This window comes from Ammodytes marinus (assembly GCF_949987685.1).
Source record: "Ammodytes marinus genome assembly, chromosome: 17".
Classification (NCBI taxonomy): domain Eukaryota; kingdom Metazoa; phylum Chordata; class Actinopteri; order Uranoscopiformes; family Ammodytidae; genus Ammodytes; species Ammodytes marinus.
Window position 1 is genome coordinate 11,497,022 of NC_137221.1, and position 19,078 is coordinate 11,516,099.

The window sequence follows — 19,078 nt, forward strand, 5'->3', positions numbered from 1 at the left end:
AACTGGTGATTGTAGTGTGTGTGAGTGTGTGTTTGTGTGTGTGTAATGTGGTCCGTGACGGTATTAATGCAGAGTTGATGAAGAACCTGAATGCGGATTTAGTGAGGATTATTTTAACACATTTTAATTATTAAATGAACTAATCTTTATTTCCTAATTGTTCACACAAACAACATTGTAATATGATACAATTTAAAAGATTAATGTGATCCTATTCCAGTGGTTTTTGTGTGAAAGTTAGTGTATTTGATGCCTTTGCTGAAGGATTTGCCAGTGCATGTTTATTTGAGCGCTTAAGCATGTGTATGGTTTCAACTATTTGACTGAATTTGGTGAGGTTTTTAGACATATATATATAAGTAGACATATAAAAATATTTTTTTTTTATGTTTTCCCTTTCTGTGTGTGTGTGTGTGTGTGTGTGAGATCCACAAGGATCTTTTCTCTTTGACAACCTCTGTCTCCTGGCGGCCACTTTAATAATGATTAGTTACACAGTCTGCCACTGTGTGTGTATTCCACGTGTGAAACTTTGGCTCCCCATAACAGTTGAATGATTTATGTCTGAAGTTATAAATGCGATTTTTCACACACACACACACACACACACACACACACACACACTCACTCACACAGAGGCCCACGCGACACATAGCTGCTGACCACAATTTGCTCACCGCAGAATTTGAAAAAAGGGTTGACATCATCAGTGATGGTGAGAGTGAGAGAAAGAGAGAGAGAGAGAGAGAGAGAGAGAGAGAGAGAGAGAGAGAGAGAGAGAGAGAGACAGTGAGAGATCCATTTTTAAAAGGAGTTTTCTTAGACGTGACCACACACACATGGTATGCTCCACACACACACATTCACAGGCAGACAGACTGTGCTCTAAGGACCATAGCAGGGGAGCGGTGTGTGTGTGTGTGTGTGTGTGTGTGTGTGTGTGTGTGTGTGTGTATATATAAAGTTAAAATCCAGACAGTCATTCCAGAGGCCAGACTATTGAGTCTTATAAACTCTCAGGTCACAGATTATTGAAATAGCAGAAGAGATATATAGACTGCGCCTGTGTGTGTGTCTTCTGTTTCACTATTTAACTGAAACATCACAAATAGCTGAGACACAGAAATCCAGACTTGCATGTGTATGTATCCATGTGAATAAATGTCTATGATATCATGAAATAACACAGGTGTGTGTCTGTGTGTGTGTGTGTGTGTGTGTGTGTGTGTGTGTGTGTGTGTGTGTGTGTGTGTGTGTCTGTGTCTATGTATGTGTGTGTAAGTGTGTGTGTAAGATTTGTATGGAGTGTGTATGCCTGGATCAGTGTGTGTGTGTGTGTTGTAATACTGATTTATTTCAGCACCATTTACAGCCCCGTTGGGAACTTAACCAGCAACCTCCTGGCAGCTTTTTCATTGTTATAGCCTAAGACACACACAGACAGTCTATTGTGGAGGCTAATGTAACAGAATATACCTTGTTTTAACCCCGCTAACCTCCAGCAATTTGTGTGGGACTGCATGGACAGCCTAATGGCTTCAAACATTTACCTTGAGAGAAACGCTGTAACCTGCTTTTAAACTCCTCTCACCCACCTTTGGGCCTTGACGCAGATTTCAAAATAAAGTTTTTTTTTTAAACCGCCTGTTCCCTGGGTGTTCGCGTAGCCCTTTCAAGTTGTCTTAGCAGATTCAAACAGCTAGCTTTTGTCATGCTGAACAAGTCACAGTTGAGGGGGAAAAAAGTGGATTTCTACCGCTCTCGGTTTCACTGTCTTTTTGTGTGTGCTGTAAAGTCAAAGAGCTAATTGAGCTTGAAAGCAGAAATTCAGCCGTTTCAAGTTTATAGACGAGCTGAAAGCGAATCTCCCTCGGTGAAGTGAGGAACTCTCTCCCCTCTCTCGGTTGTTTTGGAGGTGCACTTGGAACAGCAGTCTCAACCCCAATGTGTTCAGTAGCCAAACAGACTGTGGTTCTACTGGACAGCTACCAGTTTTGTGTTCACGTCTGTGTGTAACTGCTGTTAACCAGTGTTAGGCCTTTATTCCCCTAAGGGGTAAACGGCCCTCCTACAGAGTATTACACACACACACACACACACACACACACACACACACACACACACACACACACACACACACACACACACACACACACACACACACACACACACAGTGCTTCCCAGACCCTGTGCGGTGCAGTGATCCTATGTAGTTATTCCAGGTCAGACTTCTTCTAATATACTTTTTAATAAAGTGTGTGTGTGTGACGGATGCAGTTATCTTCTGGGGGTCTGTATAGTTTTCTTAAGTAGTGAGTCTCCCACTGTTTGTTCTTCTATCTGTGTTTTCTGCAGAGCCTGTGCAAACACTTTGCAGAATGTAGTTCTATATGATTTCTTTATTTACTGTTGGCGAATGAAAACATTCATATCTCAAAGAGTGACTTGATGTATAAAAATGAAAGGTGTAGTGATTTGCAGGTCTCCACAGCTCAGTACTTGCAATAACAAATGCAAATGTGAAGGAATATTCTAATGTGCAATTAGAAAATTTTCTCTGAAGTGAAAGTAAACGGCAGCCTTGGCTTACACACACACACACACACACACACACACACACACACACACACACACACACACACACACACACACAAAGACACGCAAGCAGACACATAAGTGACACGATTTGAACCTCTCCTTTTTGTTGTTGAAAATATGTCACCGCCAATGTTCAATGAAGAGACGTTCACCCGTCAGTCATGTAGAGCGATTGAAACGGTTGGGTTATCAGCAGTCACACCTGCGCGGCACACACACACACACACACACACACACACACACACACACACACACACACACACACACACACACACACACACACACACACACACACACACACACACACACACACACACACACACACACACACACACACACACACACACACACACACACACACACACACACACACACTGACAAACACATCAAGGGTCGTGTAAGAGTCGTAGAGAAACAGGTCGAGAAAGAGACAGCAACAGAGAGGAAGTGTGGGAAAATGGTATGAGGGTGGTCGGGAGCAAAAGATTAATTGAGAGGGCTGGATGACAGATGGACAGATAGGGAGAGAAGCAGGGAGGGAGAGTGAGAGAAGTTGCAGAGAGAAGCGTGAAAGTGTGAAGGAGTTTAAAACAGAGGGAGGGAGTCTAATAACGAGAGAGAGAGAGAGAGAGGGAGGTATTGAAATGTGAACCTCTGATTAAGTTTGACATTTAAGATGACATGTTTTGCATGCTGTTAGCCCATTACAAATGAGTCCTACACTCTGGGAGAGAGTGTGTTTGAATGTGAGTCTATACGAGTGTGTGTGTGTGTGTGTGTGTGTGTGTGTGTGTGTGTGTGTGTGTGTGTGTGTGTGTGTGTGTGTGTGTGTGTGTGTGTGTGTGTGTGTGTGTGTGTGTGTGTGTGTGTGTGTGTGTGTGTGTGTGTGTGTGTGTGTGTGTGTGTGTGTGTGTGTGTGTGTGTGTGTGTGTGATTTGCTTGATCTGTGGCAGGAGTGGATTGGGCCCCTGCTACACAACAGATGAGGTGTGTGTGTGTGTGTCTTTCTCTTCTGGCATTGATTAGGGGCCTGGCAGGCAACTGAAAGCTTTTAGTCTTAAAATGGCAGGTGGACTCACGGTGATTTTAATGTTGTCCCCCCGCCATCTTCAATTGGACTCCTGCTTCTGCAAAATCAATTGCAAGCTGTTTCTGGTCCACCGAAAGCAGACGTGCTCCCTTCATTCACCCCCCCTTGTTTCTGGAAGAGGCCAGACATACCCACTCTCCAATTCAGCGCCTCGAAAACCAAGCCCCCCCCCCCCCCCAAAAAAAACAGCAACGTGCACGTGTGGACAATTCCTATTATTGTCCCACCGCTCTTAATAGTCTGGGTTTCATGGCCTGATCTGTTTTGTCTGTTTTGCGGGGTACTAAGACTCGTCACGTGCGCACACACTTCCATTACATTTTTTTTTCAGCTGCTTCTCGTTCACCGACACCACGTAACCCCGGAGCTACAAGCCCATTTCAGCGTGACTCCCATTTTGTGCATCAGTGGCCTTCCCCGAGAAGTAATAATCTGTGACATTTTCCATCTAAATAAATGAGTGCAGAGCGATCCAACGCCGTCATGAAAAAGCTCAAAACGTTTTGAGACAATAACAACAACAGCTGGCGTGTGCCAGAATTCTTTATTATTTTGTTACGAACATGAAGTGAAGCATTTTTTATTGTTTTTTGGCATCAACTTCAATGATACTTTTTTGAATGAGTGAGTGGAGAAACAGTTTTGGATCATGGTTCATACCCCAATGCCTGAACATATTAAAGCTGCACATGCAATGATTTATTTAATGCAAAATCCATTGGAAATGCCTTTTTTTAAATGACAGGTTAATCATTTTATTATTTTTCAAGCAAAAAATATTGCTAAATATTTGGTGATACCGACTCTTAAATATAAGAATTTTGAATTTCTCTGACTTACATATAGTGAACAGGTAAACAGAAAATTGTTGGGTTTTGAAATGTCGCTCAACAACAAACAAACCATCAACTTTGTACTATTTTCTGACTTTATAGAGCAATTATCTAAACAAATTATATAAAAAACAAAGTAATTCAGTCAATTAGATTTGACTGGTTGATAAGTTTGTTTCTAAACAATGAATAGAGCTCTTTACAGATTGCCACTTCCATTTGGCACACTGCTATATAAAGTGAGCTACACACACACTTTACAAATGGTCATCCTACAAGTCAAGTTAATCTAAGACTGAAATTTGAATTCCTGCTCACACATCCGGCCCCCTCATTAAAGGGGGAATGTTGAATTATGTGATGAAGTCAATTTGCTCTCACATTAATTCAACTAATTTAAGTATTCTCCACTTGTGGTGGTGAATCCATTAAATTTAGTCAGCAGCGTGCCATTTGGCAAGGACAGACCCCCCCCCCCCCACCCGTCACACACACACACACACACACACACACACACACACACACACACACACACACACACACTCACTCACACTCGCTTTCTAAAAGTTTGCCGTCAGAGAAGAACTTAGAGGACGACATCTGGGGAAATAATGGTTTTAATACATCAGTCAAAATAAACCAGGAACCTCGCTGTGGGTTTTCAGGATTGGTTTAAATCAACCAAGCTTTTTATGCTGCGAGCCATTTGAGGGGCAAACCAGCTGGACGCCCAAGCACATGTGTTAGTCCGTTTTAGGGTTTGGGGACAAATTAGACCCCCAAATCTGCTGAAAATATTGAAATAATGTTATACTTTTGCTGTGCCACAGGCACTTTGAAAGCTGTGGAGAGGTTGTCTATGAAATGCGCCCCTCTAGGAGTCCCACCGTGGCTCAAAAAAACACTGTGCAACTTTGACAAGTTTTTAAAGTCATTGTTATAATAGTCATCCACCTTTTAGGGATGCTGCATATTTGTATGTGGAGCTCATCTGCTTTCTTCCCCTCATGCCTTTTTTTTCTTTCCCTCTGTGCTCTCGCTTTCTTTGCTCCTATTTCTCGCTATCCATTCCCCAGACAATCTCTTTTTCTCTTTTTGTCCCTCGCTCACAAACAAGTCGTCACCTTCTTTCTCTCTGCTCTATCCCTCCCCCTCTTAAACATATAGTAATCCTCAGTCACCCCAACACTACTCCATACATCTACTGATCTTTTCAAAAAACGTACAAAAGATACACTGAGTCAGAGGAGAGGGAGAGATGGCAGCACAAGAAAAGAAGTAGGTACAGATGAAATGTAGGGACAGAGACAATAACACAGGGAGGATGAATGACGCAGATCAAGGGAGAGAGAGAGAGAGAGAGAGAGAGAGAGAGAGAGAAGCTTGAGCGAGATCCCCGCGTAACAAGACCTTGCCTTCAGCGTTATTTCTTCATATGTTGCGCATTAATCCTTTTGTTTATTGAAGATGCTGGGAGATGCCAACTCAAGCTGTCCCACGGGAAAGTGGAAGAGAGCATGCAGCGCTATCTGAGGGCAACAGGAATGTGGGGCCTGTGTGTGTGTGTGTGTGTGTGTGTGTGTGTGTGTGTGTGTGTGTGCGCGTGCGCGTGTGCGTGTGCGTGTGCGTGTGCGTGTGCGTGTGCGTGTGCGTGTGTGTGTGTGTGTGTTTTAAGATCCAGCATCAAACCCCATCCATTACAGCGCCTTAACATGCATTTAGAGAATTAGCTTGGGAGTCATGGGGTGCGAATGGTTTTGAAATGTGACGGTGGAAATCTATTTTCCCCATTAGTGAGATCCGATTTCTGAATGAAGAAGGGCTTTTTGTGATCTCTTATATACGAGTATCCGAGTTTAGCAGTCATCTGTTGTCACGTGATAATCCACTTAGTTGTTGTTGAGTTTAAAAGGTGCCACGAGGAACTTTGAAATATTTCTAAAACGGTCTAATTTTTCCTCTGATGATCATGAATGACCTGTAACAGCTAAACGAGACCATCAGTGCAAACAATGCCATTTTTATATTTTTTCTTGATGTCTGGGGTATACGCTCACCCAGCCACTATACAGCTGGAGTAGTACAAAACACTACTGCTTTTGTCCAAAGGGGGTGCAAGAATGAACACAAGCTGAAAGTTCCTCGGAGCACCTTTAACTTCACTCAACTTGAATGTTACTTTTAGAACTTTTTGGTTTTTAGCATTACCTAACAGCAAACTTTGCATTCTCCAAAAGGGTTCTCCTTACCTTAGCCAAGACATATGCTACGGAAAACATCCCACACCCCTCTCTCCGAACATCTTTCAACAGATGTCTTTTGGGGCGATTATTGGCAATTTCAGATAAAAAGCCTCACTGGCATTGAGGGCTAATTGTACTTGATGGAAATGATTAACTGTCACATTTATCCCAAGCTGTGGTATTGAGGCCTTTGTGGTGTATAGGGTCTAATTGTAGCTAGTAGCAGTAGTTGTTATGTGGTATGTTGTGGTGGCTTGTGCCTAATTGTAGTTGATAGTAATGGTTCCAGCCTGTGTATACAGCCCGAAGCAGACAAAAGGCTGTGCTGCGACATCTAGAGACACACACACACACACACACACACACACACACACACACACACACACACAGACACAGACACACACACAGACATACGGTACAGCCTTCAAACACACACTTTTTCTTGGCCACATCCTGGAGCATCCAAGTAGCACGCCAGAACTATGCAAATAAGTTATGCGTTGCCAATATAAATAAAAGAATGGGCGACCCCGTTACTATTTCTCGTTGCTGTTCCGTTCATTTCACGCATCACCAAAATCACTCGCAATTTTCTTATTATCGAATCGATTAAATTTCTTAGTCACCGCGTAAATCGTAGGGGGCAGATGGAAACGCACTTAGGTCAGTCAGTGCTTCTTAGGTCGGGATTTGAGTTTCATTGCTTAACCACGACGATCTGTAGTTTTCCACTGTGTGTATGTATGTGTGTGTGCATGAATGATGAATTCTAACTGGGTGTGGTGAACATCAGATGAGATTTTCCTCTGCTCCCTGCACTCACACACACACACACACACACACACACACACACACACACACACACACACACACACACACACACACACACACACACACACACACACACACACACACACACACACACACACACACACACACACACACACACACACACACACACACACACACACAGTGAGTGCCAGGGCTGGTCTAGGCGTGGGCCCTAAATTGCTTTAGTTAAATAGTTGTATGGTAGGGAAAGAGAGAAAAAAAAGGTTAAAATACTAGAAAGGCCATCAGGAGAAAATTGGATCCAACAAAGAAATCAGCCCTTTGTCTGTCATTTTCCTTCTATTTCTCTATGTTTAAGTGTGTGTGTGTGTGTGTGTGTGTGTGAGTGTGTCTCTCTCTCTCCCTCTCTTTTCTTCCTGAGCCAATACATTACAGTACAGGGTGGTTAAAATATGTTCCTTTTTAATATGTTTATTTGTATCTACAGTTGTTTGTTTATGCTCATCTGATTCTCTGTTTTCAACTCCAATCCCTTTCATCTTCTCTCTCTTCAGAAGTGCTTGTGTGTGTGTGTGTGTGTGTGTGTGTGTGTGTGTGTGTGCAAATTCTCTCACGCATTAACTGTTTGCTATCAGCAAATAACAATAAGCGTCTATCTCCAGCACCCACAGAGAGTTAGTCACGGGGTCGCACACATGCTATCTTGCTTCAACACATATCATCAAAAAGGCATTACTCACACGCACAATCTCTCTCCCTGCTCATATTGCATCAATCTAAAAGTGATCACTGACCGTGTTTATTACCAAACACACACACACACACACACACACACACACACACACACACACACACACACACACACACACACACACACAAATGCATATTACAACAGCCTATGGGTCAATGGGTTGACTGTGTTTACGACTGAATATGAACTGAGCGAACCACAAATAAACACAACGCTCACATGCGCGCACTTCGCTCAGGAGGACACACACACACACACACACACACACACACGGTATCTCTCTGTGTTGACTGTTGTGAACAGAACGACCACAATTGTTCTCTTTTCAAACAAAAGAAACATTATGGTTTAACATAAAACACATGCTTGGTTATTTGATGGCTTTGTATAGTGATTATAAGGGGAGGAAGGGGAGGGACAGAGGGAGGGTATAGAGGGGCAGGAACTGAAATAAATAGGAATGATGGAATTACTCACATTATTGCTGCAATTACTCTTGCATGTGAAAGAGAATAATAGAGAATTAAAGAAAATTATTGAAATGCAAGAGAATATGCCTTGATAAGTGCTTTTTTTGGGCGGGGAGGCATTTGGCACTTATTGTAAATGAGCGTGGAATGAGTTGGAGAAGCAGATGAAAAAAAGAAATGATCAGAGAAGAGATAGAGGGAACCGAAAGGACAGAACAGGAGGAGGTGGCGCAGATAGACCAGGAGAGACAGTGAGAGATGAGAGAAAGATAAGTAAGGAGCCAGGAAATGAATGGAAGGCAGAAAGAAGAGATGCAAGAAAGAAAAAAGAAAGAAAGAAAGAAAGAGAGAAAGAGAGAAAAGTTTAGAGGGCTTGAGGGGATGAATGGCCTCTCTCATCCATCTTTCTGATACGGGGTGTTTGGTTTGATGTGGTTGTCTGTTGGCCATTCTCCCTGTCTCTCTTTCTCTCTGTCTCCCCCACTTCTCTCTCTCTCTCTCTCTCTCTCTCTCTCTCTCTCTCTCCGTGCCTCACTCTTTCTCTCCACCACTCATCCCTCCCCTCCTCCCTTGCGCTCCCTCGCTTCTCTGATATGGTTCGAGTTTTGATGTGGTCGAGTGTTGAAGATTCTCACGGATGGTTTCTATAACGATAAAAAGATTCACTCCCTGGGTTTTAAAAAAAAGAAAAAGAAGGGGGAAAAAAAAGAGTTGCACTTAAGGATGCGATGAAGATCCCAACACACCGCCCTCACGCTGAAAAAAATAAATCTCTCACAGCTGAGATGTTTCTGATTTGTCTTGTCTGTTTCTCTTTGACGGGGTTTGCGGTCGCGGATCGTCACAGATTTTGCCGTTCAAAGAAGTTTTATAAATTGAATCAAAGCTCTTCTGTACACATACATCATTGTCAAGAAAAATTATATCTCTGCGCGTGCGTGCGTGCGTGCATGTAATCCACAGTACTATTATTTTTGAGCCCCGCACCTTGTATCTCTTAGTGTTTTTGATTTTGAGGGATTGGGGGAAAATCTGCTTGATGTTTTCATCCTTCATGTATGGATAAAACACACATGGGTCCACAAGCTTTGGTTCATGTCAACGTTAAAGGTGGAGTCAGCAATTCTGGAGAACACTTGTTTTCAAAATCACTTTATATCAAAATCAGTGAATGTTAACTTTTATTTAGACAGGGAAATCGGAATAAATCTCCTCACCATCTGCTACTAGTCCGTAATGTGGGTGTGCTTTTTTCAGTGCACCCACAGTAGGCACCATTTTCAAGGTGCAGCTTCAGGGGAGGGGGATTTGTTTACATTTTCAGAGCTTGCAGTTAGTTTACAAAACATTTTCTCAACATTTTATTCTTAGTATTGAATAATTCAAAAGTAAATCATTTTGATGCACTTTGAACTGAAGTTAAGACTAGAATATCTTCAAAAGCAAAGCTGTTTGGAAAGTTTGTTTGGTCAGACAAATTACCTTAGAAAATGTTCACTTCTCTGACACACCCAAAGTAACACCTTTAAGGAACTAAAATAACAGTTTCTGCCCCTGTCTCCTTTCTCTCCTCTCAGAGATGGTGAGGAAGAAGAATCCCCCTATCCGGAGCGTGGGAGGAGAGGAGGAGGAGGAAGAGGAGGGGAGGAGGAGGGGAGAGGAGGAAGAGGAGGGTGAGGAGGAGGGCAGGGTGGGGGCCGAGGCCGAGCGCATCAACCGGCCGTCCGAACCCGAGTCCTCCGACCGTATCCACGGCGACGGAGAACAGGGGGATGAGGAGGAGGTAGAGAGCGAGTGCGTGTCGTCGTCTGTCTCCCCTTCCTCCCTCTACGGCCATGAGGAGAGAGTGGGGAGGAGAGGAGGAGGAGGAGGAGGAGGAGGAGGAGGAGGGGGGAGGGCCAAACAGGGTGGGGCCACGGCTTTGACGGACAGGCCCGAGAGCCAATCGGATGCCGAGGACGGGGACAGGGAGAAGGGCTCATCAGAGGAAGGAGAGAGGCAGAGGGAGAGAGACAGACAGGGCCAGGCACCAGATCACCAGCGCTCCACTCCTCTCCTGCTCCACCACCACCTCCTCCTCAGTCATCACGCCAGCAGACAGGAAGCAGGGGGGGAGGAGTCAACCACAGACACGCCTCCCATGTCGGCTAGCCCCTCCCCCAAGCTCCAGGACTTCAAGTGCAACGTGTGCGGCTACGGCTACTACGGCAACGACCCCGCCGACCTTGTCAAGCACTTCAGGAAGTATCACCTGGGCCTGCACAACCGCACCCGACAGGACGCCGCCCTCGACACGCACATCCTGGCTCTTCACAACATGGCCCCCCAACAACACACACCTCTGGGTAACAAAAAGAAAAAGAGTCTGCTAAATGTGGTGTACTTGTGTTATGTTGTTGCTTATTGTTGTAAAGTAGTAGTGAAGAGAGAATGCCATGGATCCTCTCAAGTGCATGATATAAGCATGGAACACACACTGGCGCTGGAAGTGTGCAGAACACAAAATCTGAACCAAAACAGGAGGAAATTCATGTTCATTCATTCAGTGTGTACACTCATTGGTTAAACACTACTGCATTGTGAGAAGGAAGTTCATTGAATTTCGAGAAAAAAAACTGTAGCTGTCGTAAGAAGCCTTAAAAACAAGGCATACAAACTCATATTTTTTTCATGAAGCCTTGATTTCATTACATTGTAAAAAAGGCACATTCTTTTAAAAAGTTTGTAAAGTTTGTTTTTCAAACCTGAAAGAAAAGATGCAAAGGCTGCCTGTACTGATTTTTTTGCATCAATAACAACTTGTTGGTCATCCGTCTTGAGGTTTTCCTTCCTCCCAGAAGTCCGACATGTGCTTACATTGCTATGCCTCGGGCAGCCCTGACCCCTGTTTGTTTATCTGACCCACCCCCCCATCCCTCCTTGTATTTCTGCTCCCAGATGTACAGACAGGGCAGGGCCAGAGAAACCAAGCCAAAGAGTTGGGCAAGACCAGACCAGACATACACAATCAACAGCACAGGACGGTGATGGTGAACGGCACATATGACATCCAGGTAAGCACTTGCCACTGTCACAGAAAAAGCAAATAGATAGATTCAACCCATATATCCACATGTACCTTGAAAGTAAAAATAAACCACAAAAGCTGTGTACACAAAGAGGCGGCCATAGTGCCAATATGTCCCGGATGAGTAACACATAATAAAAAAAGAAGCTGCATGTCATATGGTGTGACAGCATTTAGAGGGTGCGTGGAACGAAGACTGAATAAACTTCATATAAACTTTGGTTTATAGCGTCCTGTAATCACCTCCTCAGTCCAATAAAAAAAAAGAAGGCTGCGATATTAAATGTCCGAATTCTGTTTTCGCAATCCTTCTTCAGTAATCGCTCCTGAAAAAGTACAACATAACATAATGTTACTAAAGTGTTCCCCTTAGGGCAGTTGCTCTGACCCCTTATTTAGTTATATCTATTGATCTTTTCCTGCGACGATACCACTTTCTCAGATTTGGTGAATCTGGTCAGCATCACAAGTAACTGCAAAAAAGCTCCAATAAGAAATTGAGATAAAATAGTTTCCTTTTTTAAGGCAATTTTTACTTGTTGGAACTTGAACTTTCAGTTGTCAACCTTTTGCATTCGTTCTGTTTACTTTTAGCTAGAGCATTGTAACTTGAAACAGTACACAGGAGATCTACTGATGTAGATAGAATGCAGTACTAAATCATCTGCTTTTGCTATACTTTGTTGCATTTGTTTGTCATGAACAAAAACAGGGTGACATTTCTGTTAAAGAAACGTCTGAAAAACATTAACATTATCATTCACTGGGTAGAGGTGATATTACCCACTTCATTTCTAGACAGTAATTAACATTAAACGACTAAAGTATTCACATTGCAATAGCAACCTGACATCAGGAACAGTTTTTAGAAATGAATACCAGTTGGAAACTTTGATCCAAAACAGGTAACATAGTGATTCAGTTAACAATTCACTATATGGATTTTTCTTGTTGTCATATGTCAATCTAGAACACCTTTAACTGAATTGACTCGTTGATTGGGTAGAACAATCTGCATCTGATGTGTAGCATAGTGTGCCTGTGATTTGGACAGTTAGGTGTTGTGTTATTACATTTGATAGACTGACAGATGAGTAGACACTGAAAGGGAGACAAATTGAGAACCAGGCGGACGGACCACAAATATGTGAACATGCATTCTCGAGCACACAGAGACAGATACACAGCCTGCTTGACAAATCACCTACATGCAATGCATGTTATGCACACACAGACATAAACACATGCACTGCAGGCCTTGCATTTTATCATTGCTGTGCCACTCACTTGAACTTGAGCAGCACGTTGTTAAGCTCTGGTTATTTTTAAACATACTACTATACAGATGAACCTGATTGGATTTCATTCATAGGCATTGTGGTTTGAATGATGGTTAATAAATGCATATCCTGCTAACGTCATTTTTAGCGTGTTTGTTTTCAAAAACACGGGCTAATATCTATGTGAGTTGCTGAGAAAGTGGCATAAATGTCTCCCGTATGCTTAAAGATGATTGCCTTTTTTAAACCTCTTAATTATACACCATCAGAGAACATAAAAAAAGTGGAAAGTAATTTGCACCTGGACATCTACAGATCAGCCAGTCAGTTTGAGGAGAAGAAATGTCCTCACTGATTTTGTTTTATTTCAACTTATTAACTTTAATTCAAAGGTTACTAATCAGTGAAATCAACAGCTGAAGACTGATTAGAATGAAAGAAACTGCCAAGTCTCAGCTTAACATTGTTCATAGTTTACAGTCCATGTTATAGTACAGTAGGGACATTTACATTGACTGATATATTTGCTGTGGAACCGCCTTTTTTCTTCCTTTTTTCTTTTACCTTATGCGAGAACACATAATATATGCTTATGCTTGAATGTCAAGATTTAACATTAGCTTTTTAGTGGCAGGCAGGTAGCAGAATAGGCAGTTTTTCATTTCTGAAATGAACTTTGGATGTGAAGTGTCAGGCTGACAGACACTCCGATTCATAAATGAAATGGTCATTACTTGAACATTCAGTGTGTCGCAGGAAAATGAATCAGCAATATTGATAATTGTCGCATAACTGAAAAGCATTTCTGTCCTCCTCATCCACTTTAATGAATACATTTACTTGCAGTTTGATATTTCAAGTGTCATGACGAGTGCAATGTGTTCTGTCCACAATCTTGCGGCTCGTTCATCAAAGCTATTCATTCCATATTAACTAATGGCTGTCATTTTCCTTTTAAAAGTCGGCCCCTTTTTCAACAGCCACTCTGCTAATCAACACATAATTTTCCCTCCGCTGACCATAAAAGCTGAGGTCAATTGTGCCCATTCAATATAATTACAGCCTCCAATTAGAGCATAACATAGTTTTAATATTCATATTTCATGAAATACTTTTTTTCCTTTTTTTTAATGGGTGGTACACATTAATTATGATTTTTAGAAAATACGCTTTTAAATTGTAATTTTATTAATTGTTTCCGCATTGGGACTCTTCCAGTTTGAGTAAAAAACTGGGTCAAGGATTTGAACCTTGAATATGCAGCAACAGTAGAGTTTTGTCTGGAAGTTTTAAACAAGATGATCTAATAAACGTGTGTGTGTGAGTGTGTGTGTGTGTGTGTGTGTGTGTGTGTGAGGAATAGTCGTATCATTTCACTTAAACCAGGAGTCTGTAATGGCCGTAAGTCACGTAATGGACACACACACACACACACACCGACACACACAGAGTCAGAAATAGAAAATCCAGTGGGCTTAGGTCGTCATTATTAAGAAAAAGTGAAAGTATTACAGAAAGAAAAACACGAATGAAAGGGGTCTCTATTCTCGCCATCCCTCACTTGCTTTTTCTCTCTCTCTCTCCCGCCCACGTTTGGAAAATTCCATGTTGTCATTTGCTAAGACGAGATGCCCTGTCAACCAATGGGATTTCGGGAGAAATGACTCGCGCAGTATAGAGGGACAGGGCAGAGAGCGAAAGAAAGAGAGAGAGAGAGAGAGAGAGAGAAATGGAGGAAGGAAGGGGAGAAGGGAGTGGAGGGGACAGACCGAGTTAACCAGTGGTTATAATCGGCTGTTAGGCAGTGTAATGAAACAGCTGTCAGACACATTTAACTTTCTTTCTCTGTCTCTCCATTCTCCAGTTGTCTCGCACACCATCCGTCTTTGTCTCTTCTTTCTCTCTCTCTCTCTCTCTCTCTCTCTCTCTCTCTCTCTCTCTCTCTCTCTCTCTCTCTCTCTTACCCTAACTACCTTTTTTTTCTCACTTCTCAATTTACTTTTCCATCTTTCACCTCTTTCTTTTTTCTCTCCTTTCTCTATCCCTCAACATTTTTTTTGGTCTCCTACTGTCTATTCTGCCTTTTTTTGTTTGTTGGCTCTTCTCTACTTGCCTGGGCAGGGTATGTGGTACGCGATGATTAAATAATTGCTGTTGTGAGATCACACACAGTAATGGATCTCATTTAGCCTTCCGAATGTATTCTCTTCAAATGAAGCTAAAATGTACACTTCTTTTTTTCTTCTTTTGATATAATGCTCTGTTTTTTTGGGACATTGTCTAAATGTTCCATATTCCCGTCTCGTCTGCCCTTTTGTCTGAGACTTTTACATTTCTGTGCTCAGGCCAGAGCTGTTGAATTAAGTTCCTTGAATATGAATTCTTCTTCATTGTCTTCTCCTCTAAGAAAAATAGACAGTGAGGGGGATTAGTGACCATATTTTAATTACAATTCTGTCTCATGTTGAAGTTTAAGTTCAGGCTTAAGTACCGTTGATCTTGATGATCCCTTGATGAATTTGATTAATTGATGTGAAAATTCATCGCAGGGAATACAGTTGGGTTTGTGTTGTAAAATACGATTCAAATTTCTCTCGTCTTTTTTCCGCTTGCCAACAGGTGACACTGGGCGGCACGCTGATCGGGATTGGCCGGAAGACCTCGGACTGCCAGGGGAATACCAAGTACTTTCGCTGCAAATTCTGCAACTTCACGTACATGGGCAGCAACTCCTTAGAACTCGAACAGCACTTCCTGTCCTCGCACCCCAACAAGGTCAAAACCCCGCCCACCACGCCTCTGCTGGCCATCAATAATAATAACAACGTAGCAACGCACAGCGACAACCAGGCCAAGGAAAGGAGTCAGCTGTTGGTGGACGGGGCTGAGCGGGTGGCCGTGAGAGCGGAAGATGACACGTTGGTGGGTTACTCCATCCAGGTCAGGGGGAGTCCCTCTTCTGATTCGTCGGGCTGGACGGAGGGGGCGGGCCTAGGCGGCTTACAGGCCTATCACTGGTGTAAGTTTTGCAGCTGGAGCTGCGAGTGGTCGGGCGGCTCGGCCAAGCTACTGGAGCACTACGAACAGAGACACAGAATGAGCGCGGGAGGTACAATGAGCCCCAACAACTCCACCAACATGGACAGAGAGAGACAGAGAGGAGGAGGGAGAGAGGGAGGAGAGAGAGAACACATCATGGCGTCCAAAAGCCGCAAAGATCCATCATCCAACTCGTCCGGCGCCGGCCAAGGTAATGAAATGGGGGAGAAAGTATGGTGAAATGTGATAGTGAATTACTTTTTGTTTTTTTACTCAGTTGAAGACATAGCTACGTTTTAATGGAGCTCAAGATTTATGGTTAAAGTGTGAATTAATTAAATGGCTTTCTTAATGATTTTTCTTCTGCTTCCTAGTATCATGACGCTGCAAGGTTTTTCCTTTCTATTCCTAGAAACTCTGATACTGCCGGACGTTACTTATTAGCTTTTGCTGCCAGTACTATACTAATACTGCTTGAAGTTTTTTAGTTTTTTCATTATTTCTAGTGTTCTGATCCTACTTGACCCTCTTTGTTTGGTTTCCTTTGATTATCAATTCTATCCTGACACAGTTGAAACCCCTTTTAGAATATCCGACACCTCGCAGTTTTTCCACTCCATAAACCAAACCGCTGTCATATAAAAGGTGCAGTCAGTGCTTCTGGAGAACGTTTGTTAGAGATATTCATTGATTTTGACAACAAAGCGTTGATCTCCAGATTCACTTTTTTTTTTGAACAGACCTTTCCCCTCTTGTTTTTCCTCTGCTCCTAGGCGACCCCAACAGCAGTGATTCTGAAGCAGTGGTGACCAGTTATAACTGTCAGTTGTGTGACTTCCGGTACTCGATGGCCCACAGTGCGGACGTGATCGTGGTGGCGCCATTACTCCTGCACTACCAGCACAACCACTCCATCCACCGCTGCTGCATTCAGCACTGCATGTACTGTCCACAGGGGCTCTGCCAGCCACACAAACACCTGGGGGAGGTGAGACACTAAAAAGAAATATTTGAAAAGGTTTTATTCGTTTGGTGTTTTTGCCTTGTTTGCTCGCCCAATTAGACCAAAGATGAGCAAGCGGTAAACAAAATGCGATATGTGAACGAGCGGTATATGAAGTTAATTGCTCCCAATTTCCAGCCCCTATTTAAAATTCCCTTGCTCTCTCTCCTCAATCCACCCACACACACGTGCCACACTCCCCCCTCCCCCCCAACCCTCTCCTCCTTTGTTGACAGCTGCCAAACCGTGGCGTTTGCAGCTGTTCAAAAAATGCAACAAAAAAAAAGAAAAAAGGATGGTTAAGAGCCAGAATGTTTTGGGGGCTGGCATCATTCAGTTAATGATGAGCATTTTTTTTTTGCTGGCACCCCTTTGATGTCAACCTGAACAGACGAACACATAATTTGTGTGTGAGAGGTACAGCAGGAGTAAACAACCTCCTAAATTCAAAACTTCACCGTACATGCAGTGTTTTTTTCTAGCTTCCACAGGCTCATGCATTTAACCAAATGTGTTATTTTTATTTATTTTTTTTTAAATAAGGTGTCTCACCCCTTCGCTTGCAAGAAGCCCACCTGCTCCAAATGCTTTTCCAAGTTTCCTCAATCCACCAAACAGCAGGACGCCGTGGGTTCAAAACCTTCCACCGCCACCAACTCACCTAGCGTGACCCCCCCTAACCCCAGAGGTGATCCCAGTGTTGTCTCGGGATCCACGTTCTACTCCTCTAGCCCTGCCCATCCTGTTGTTACTCAAGGTATTTCAAAGGCATACTTCATCTTGCAGACTTGTGTCACAATGTGTCAATGCGTTTAACACATTAAAGTCACTTTTAAGTCAGCGCTTGTTGTCAAAATCACTTACTGTCAAAAGCTGTCAACATCTCCTCATGATCTGCTACGTGTCCGCACTTTTTTCAGTGCACACACAATACAGACAGGTAGCGGATCGTGAGGAGATATTCACTGATTTTTAACAAGCTTTCTCCAGAATGGCTGACTCCACCTTATATTCTTTCTTTGTGTCTTGCTCCTAAATTTCTTTTTCTTTTTCTTCCCGATCCCAGGCGTCACCCACTTGTGTGATCAGTGTGCGTTCGCCACCACCGACATCGATGTGTTGCTGCACCACTACGAGAGCTGCCACAGCCTGATCAACCTAAAGGGGGCACTGCCACACGTCAAGGCTGAGGACGAGGCCGGGGGCGACAAGGAAGGGGGGAGAGGAGGAGAGAGGGAGTTCTCTTGTACAAAGTGTCACTTCATCACTGAAGTGGAGGAGGAGATTTTTAGACACTACAGGTAAGAGAGAGATGGGATAGAGATGACAACTATTAAACTAGCCTTCATTATGAGTAATTAAGATAACTTAACTTAAAAAAAAGAAACATGGTGGTAGGATGGCCTAGACAGGAAAGAGGTCCCGACTAGTAACCATGAGGTCGCTGGTTCGATCCCTGGCACTGGACATGAGGGTGTTATTTGTAAAACTAGTGGTGGTTGGTATTACGTCTTCGGTGCCCACCCATCTCTACCATTGTGTCCTTGAGCAAGGCACTTAACCCCAAACTGCTCCAGGGGTGCTGTACTATGTCTGGCTGACCCTGAAGTGTGGTAACTTGAGAGGGGGTATGCGAATAGACAAATTTCAATGTGCCTTGTGTAAATTGACTAATAAAGATAACTTAACTTAACTATATATTATTTATGTGAAGAAAGTCATTATGTAAAACTAATATTATTAGGAATGAAGAAATCTTCTCAGAGTGGCCTTACGAGCCACATTATCTAAAACTGTTGATTCTCTGTCATTTGTTCCTTGGCTCACTGAGTGACATCAAGTGATTACATACTGTAGCTGTGATTTAGTCTTGTGCAAAGGGTCATTATTCCAGTTAGAGTCTATGACTAAA

At 43.0% G+C, this 19,078-nt stretch overlaps 1 protein-coding gene across 1 annotated transcript in view; it reads left to right on the forward strand.

Annotated features, from left to right (window-relative positions):
• Positions 1 to 19,078, forward strand: part of trps1 (trichorhinophalangeal syndrome I) — a 95,041-nt gene that overhangs the window by 18,833 nt on the left and 57,130 nt on the right. The window contains exons 2-7 of the mRNA XM_080045593.1: positions 10,355 to 11,122; positions 11,715 to 11,830; positions 15,744 to 16,374; positions 16,937 to 17,151; positions 17,710 to 17,923; positions 18,233 to 18,467. Of these exons, the coding sequence (XP_079901719.1) occupies positions 10,355 to 11,122; positions 11,715 to 11,830; positions 15,744 to 16,374; positions 16,937 to 17,151; positions 17,710 to 17,923; positions 18,233 to 18,467 (2,179 nt within the window). The remainder of the gene's footprint in view (positions 1 to 10,354; positions 11,123 to 11,714; positions 11,831 to 15,743; positions 16,375 to 16,936; positions 17,152 to 17,709; positions 17,924 to 18,232; positions 18,468 to 19,078) is intronic.